This window comes from Nicotiana tomentosiformis, chromosome 1 (assembly GCF_000390325.3).
Source record: "Nicotiana tomentosiformis chromosome 1, ASM39032v3, whole genome shotgun sequence".
In the NCBI taxonomy this organism is placed as follows: domain Eukaryota; kingdom Viridiplantae; phylum Streptophyta; class Magnoliopsida; order Solanales; family Solanaceae; genus Nicotiana; species Nicotiana tomentosiformis.
The window spans coordinates 98,572,971-98,579,187 of NC_090812.1; the positions used below are offsets into that span (position 1 = coordinate 98,572,971).

A 6,217-nucleotide genomic window follows, 5' to 3' on the forward strand; every position below is an offset into this window, starting at 1 on the left:
AGTCACATAAGCATAAAATGACACAGAGAAAGTGGTGATTATGGGATTGGGGCTATTACTCTCAAAACAACTGGTCGGGTCGTTACAGATTCCCCAGTTTTTCAGCGAAAAAGCAAATTGGATTTCTGATTGCATTTTCTGCTCAAAGGTCTTAATTCTCTTGCCTTGTCGAATTCTCTATTTATGTAGAACCAAAAAAATTCCACAAAAATTGAATCTTTTAAAGCCACAAAAATTAAATCTGTTTATCTTCATTTGAGCTCTATAATTTTGAAACCAAAACTTGACTTGCCTAGTCTCCAAGGAAAGGCTTTTGCTCAACTCCAACTTTTGTTTCTCATAAGGATGAGGCAACTTCGGAGGGAATGGGGATGAGTTTGGATTTTTATTGCTTAATTTGATCTTTTAACGGTCATATGTGAGCAACAATGGTAGGCACCGTTAGTTTTTAGCTCTGTTAGGTTACTTAGACCAAAGGTGCTCCATTTTAGCAAATGAATTAAAATTGCTCACACGTATATTTGAAGGGAAAAAAAGAACATGCCCTCATAAATAAGAGACAATTTTTGCTAAAAACTATAATCTCGTCCACATGAGATACTAAACGTTAGCCTATATAATACTTCTTATTAATTATTAAGTAATTAATAATTCAAGTATATTATCTTTCTATAATAATTATATTTATGCTATAACAATTATAATTATATTTATAATTATTCTTATTACTACTACGGTTGGTATTATTAATACCGACATCACTATTATTTTCAATCAAGTACTTTTGTTAATCTCTACGTGGGAGGTCAAAAGTACTTTTTTCTACCAAAAAAGTACTTTTAAAAAAATTTGAGTTGTTTGGCCAAGACAAAGAAGTACTTTTGGCGAGCAACAAAAGTAATTTTTCTGCTTTTGGGAAGAAGCAAAAAATTCTAGCTTCTTCCAAGAAGTAGAAGCAGAAACAGAAAATTAATTTATTTAAGACAAAAGTATCCTCACCATAAATTTAAATTTTCCAAATTATCCCTTACTACTTTAAGCCTTTTCTTTTCTTTTTTGTTTCTAGTTTCTATCATTCTTTTAAAATTAGAGATATCATATATATGAATATATTGTAACTTTCCGAATTCTTTTTTGTGGTTAGGTCCTTCTCTCGCAACACATGTGAACTACTTACCCTGCACTGTCAACGGCTCTTTCTCTCTCTCTCTCATCGCTTTCTCTCTCCCCGCTAGTTCTCTCTTCTATCTATCTACTATAATTCCACTGGCGTGACTGCCGGCACCAGCAACCACAGGGAACTAGTTGTGAGGCGTACGGGCAAGCAGAGCGGAGCATCATCGGCTGGTGTATGCAAAGGTTGGTGAGAGTTGGAAGGACGCACGACAGATTCCGTGACCTCGGGTGTGCACCAAGTCATATCTCTAGGTTCTTTCCATCGGGAGTTGGTACCTCCTGCTTTCCTATCCCCCTCTTTGTGATAGTTAAATTGTGGAAATTTAGTTAGCATTAGTTTAAGCATATTATTTGCGTACTTGTAGAGGCTACTTGTTATCTTCTAGTCGGGTCCTATTATGTGTTAGTGATTTTTCGTAGTCTGTCGTAGGTATAGTGGCTGTGGTCTGGGATGGTAGAGTAAGGTCATGTCCTCAGGGGGTAAGAAGGGGTGAGGAGGGGGTCAGAGGGTGGGACGAGAGGCATGAAGGGTAAGGGGAAAAAATAAGCTTGTAGGTTGAGGATTGGATCGTGGAACATAGGCACGCTGACGGGTAAGTCTATTGAATTGGCGAAGATTCTTCAGAAGAGGAATGCCAATATAGATTGTGTCCAGGAGACTAGGTGGGTAGGGTCGAAGGCGAGAAATGTGGATGGGTATAAGTTGTGGTACTCTGGGGTTGTGAATGGTAAGAATGAAGTGGGTATCTTGGTGGATAAGGATCTTAGAGAGTCTGTGGTTGAGGTTAGGCGAGTGAATGATAGACTAATGTTTATTAAGTTGGTGATTAGTGAGTGCACCCTCAATGTCGTTAGCTCTTACGCGCCGCAAACGGGCTTGGATGAGGAGGGTAAAAGGTGCTTCTGGGAGGGTTTTGGACGAGATTGTGCATAGTATTCCACCTGCTGAGAGGTTATTTATAGGAGGGGACTTTAATGGCCATATTGGGTCGGCTGCTGATGGCTATGGCGAGGTGCAAAGTGGCTTCGGCCTTGGGGATAGGAATGGAGGAGGTACCTCGATGTTAGATTTCGCTAAGGCCTTCGAGCTGGTGATTGCAAACTCGACTTTTCCGAAGAGGAAGGAGCATCTGGTAACTTTCCAAAGTTCGGCGGTGAAGACTCAGATTGATTACCTCCTCCTCATAAGGTGTGATAGAAGGTTTTGCAAGGATTGCAAGGTTATCCCGGGCGAGACCCTCGAGACTCAGCATAGGCTCCTGGTAATGGACGTCAATATTATGATAAGGAGGAAGAAGAGGCATGCTCATGGTCGATCGAGGATTAGATGGGGAGCCTTAACTAAGGTTAAAGCTCAGGATTTGGAGGGGAGGCTATCAGCTATGGGAGCCTGGAGGAGTAGCGGGGATGCGAGCGCTATGTGGTCAACGACAACGAACTATGTTAGGGAGGTGGCGGGAGACATTCTAGGGATATCGAAGTGTTACTCTGGCAGGCACCAAGGTGACTGGTGGTGGAATGACGTAGTCCAAAGCAAAGTGGACACGAAGAAGGTAATGTATATGAAGTTGGCAGGGAGCACAAGCGAGGAGGAGAGGATAGCGAATAGAGAGAGGTACAAGGTAGCGAAGAAGGAGGCAAAGCTGGGGGTCACAGAGGCTAAAAATGCATCGTTTGGTCATCTGTACGAGGAATTGGGGGAAAACGGCGGGGATAAGAAGTTGTTTTGGCTGGCTAAGGCGAGGGAGAGGAAAGCTTGGGATCTGGACCAAGTAAGGTACATCAAAGACAAGGATGGTAGAGTATTGATGGGGGAATCCCAGATCCAGCAGAGATGATGGCAGACATATTTTCATGGTCTTTTAAATGAGGAGGGGGACCAGGATATAGTGTCGGGGGATTTGGGTCATTCGGAGAGTCTCCGAGACTTTAGGTCTTGCAGGCGCATTAAGGTGGAGGAAGTCGCTTGGGCTTTGTGTAAGATGAGTAGGGGTAGAGCTTCCGAGCCAGACGTAATCCCGGTTGAGTTTTAGAAGTGTGTGGGTAGAGCAGGCTTGGAGTGGCTAATCGGGTTGTTCAATGAAATTTTTAGGACGAAGAAGATGCCAGATGAGTGGAGGTGGAGTACAGTGGTACCGTTGTACAAGAACAAATATGATATCCAGTGTTGTAACAATTATAGGGGTATCAAGTTACTAAGTCATACCACGAAAGTTTAGGAGAGGGTGGTAGAGGCGAGGGTGAGGAAGACAATATTTATATCCGACAACCACTTTGGGTTCATGCCGGGTCGCTCGACTACGGAAGCTATCCACCTTATTAGGAGGTTGGTAGAATAGTACAAGGATAAGAAGAAGGATCTACACATGGTGTTTATCGATTTGGAGAAAGCATATGACAAGGTCCCTAGGGAGGTGCTCTGGAGATGTCTTGAGGTAAAGGGTGTGCCGGTAGCTTACATCAGAGCGATCAAGGACATGTATGATGGAGCTACGACTAAGGTTAGGATTAGGCGACTCGGATGGATCTACACCAAGGCTCTGCGCTTAGCCCGTTCTTATTTACATTGGTGATGTATGCATTGACAAACCATATTCAAGGGATGTGCCATGGTGTATGTTATTCGCTAATGACATAGTCCTAATTGATGAGACGCGAGACAATGTTAACGAGAGGTTGGAGGCTTGGAGGTAGGCCCTCGAGTCTAAGGGTTTCAAGTTAAGCAGAACTAAGACTGAGTACCTGGAGTGTAACTTCAGCGCTGAGTCAAGGGAAGTAGGTAGGGACGTGAGGCTTGGATCACAGGTCATCCCCAAGAGAGGTAGTTTCAAGTACCTTGGGTCGGTTATCCAGGGGGATGGAGAGATCGTCGAGGACGTCACTCACCGTATAGGGGCAGGCTGGATGAAATTGAGGCTAGCATCTGGAGTCCCATGTGACAAAATAATGCCACCGCTATTCAAAGGTAAGTTTTATAGAGCTGTGGTTAGACCGGCCATGTTGTATAGGGCAGAGTGTTGGCCGGTCAAGAACTCTCATATCCAGAAGATGAAGGTAGCAGAGATGAGGATATTGAGGTGGATGTGCGGGCACACTAGGACGGATAAGATTAGGAATGAGGATTTTCGGGAGAAGGTGGGCGTGGCCCCTATGGATGACAAGATGCGGGAAGCGAGGCTCAGATGGTTCGAGCATGTGCGGAGAAGAAGCCTTGATGCCCCGGTGAGGAGGTGTGAGCGGCTGGCTTTGGTGAGTACGAGAAGAGGTAGAGGGCGACCTAAGAAGTATTAGGGTGAGGTGATCAGGCAAGACATGGCATGACTGTAGATTTTCGAGGACCTGACCCTTGATAGGAAGATCTGGAGGTCAAGCATTAGAGTTGTAGGTTAGGGGGTAGTCGAGCTTTTTCTACTTCATACCGGGGGTGAGGCGGGTTTGATAGGGTAGATCTTAGACGGTTAGGGGTTAATATTGGGTCCACACTATCCTTTCTATTTATTATAGCCTCGTGCCTTAATTACTGGTTATTGTTATTGCATGTCATCTATTTTATGGTTTTTATGCTTCTATTACTATTTCTATGGTTTCTGGTGACGTTACTAATGAATTATTTCTTCTTGTTTTATTTTCGTCTTCCTGAGCTGAGGGTCTATCGGAAATAGCCTCTCTGCCCCATCGGGGTAAGGTATGCGTACACACTATCCTCCCCATACCCCACTTTGTGAGATTTTACTAGGTCGTTGTTGTTGTTGTTGTTGTTGTTGTTGTTGTTGTTGTTTTTACCATTCTTTTAAAATTAGAGATATCATATATGAATATATTGTAACTTTCCGAATTCTTTTTTGACTTTTCTTGTTTTTGATTTTTTCTTTGTGTAATGTCTCGTAACTTTCCAAATTATCTACATCCTTCTTTGGATTATCAATTCTCTTCCTACAAATAATCATTTATAATTTTTTCTGTTTATAGGCTATTAATTGTCGAATCTTTAAAACAATTATCAATTTGTGAAATTTACCTACAAATAGGTAATAATTTACAATTGCATCGCGTAATCGATATATTATTAAAAAAAAAAAAAAAGAAAAAGCCTCCACATTAAGTCAAGTGACAGTCTCACAATAGGTCACTTGGCAATTTAGGAGAAAGTTAGTTAGGTTAGGTAATAATTAGTTTTTTTTAATTTAATTTAAAAATAAATAAATTATGCATTATGTGTTGTTAATAATTAGTTACTCCATTTTGAATATGAATTTAAACATACTTAACTATTTTTTTTTTTACGAAAGCAATAATTTTTTATATATTTAAAATTATTTATATTTTACGCTCAATGCCATCTTTCAAGTTTGACACTCAGAATCATCTTGTTACAACTACCATGACTATAAATAATTTCATCCGACAACGTTCTTCTACCGATAATGAATTCAACTATTATGCTAATGAAGACATTACTGCAAAAACTGAGGAAGGAAATGAGCCTTCTAGTATTCATTTAGAAATGCAAGGCAAGTGTTCTACTAATATGGAGGCGTTGTGTGATCAAATTAGAGATAATTGTTGAGAAATATTACCATGTGTGAGTGACTTTGCTTATTATTTCATGGTGGACTATCAATATATAGTAATTTGTGGAATAGCCTTCTAATTCATCCTAAATGACGACAATAAGTAATTATACTAGATAATATTATATGTTTTAGTATAACTATATATGTTAAATTGATTTAAATCTTTAATATGTATGTTTACTTTATATTTTATATTTTAATTAGATAAAATAAAAAATAATAAAAGTTTATTACGATAAATATTTAAGTTTATTCTTTTTTAAAAATAATCATAAGACCTTGGTAATTTGACTATCATTTTTGATAATTTGACACTCAAAAGTACTCTTTACAAAGATTGGCCAAACACATTTTGTTACCAAATATTGCAAAAGTACTTCTTAAATCAATTGACTATTTATTTTTCAGAATAAGCAGTTTTTGTCCGTTTGACATTCTATATTACTACTATTATTTCACCACTGCTA

General features: G+C 39.9%; 1 protein-coding gene across 1 annotated transcript; it reads left to right on the top strand.

Annotated features, from left to right (window-relative positions):
• Window positions 1-2,021: 2,021 nt before the first annotated feature.
• On the top strand, window positions 2,022-3,014 carry LOC138907419 (uncharacterized). Its single transcript, XM_070198017.1, has one exon. The coding sequence runs from the start codon at window positions 2,022-2,024 to the stop codon at window positions 3,012-3,014; it is 993 nt and encodes a 330-aa protein (XP_070054118.1).
• Window positions 3,015-6,217: the final 3,203 nt, after the last annotated feature.

What these genes read in the sequence shown, in the direction of transcription:
- LOC138907419 (XM_070198017.1), top strand. Translation starts at nt 2,022, where the DNA reads ATGTCGTTAGCTCTTACGCGCCGCAAACGGGCTTGGATGAGGAGGGTA.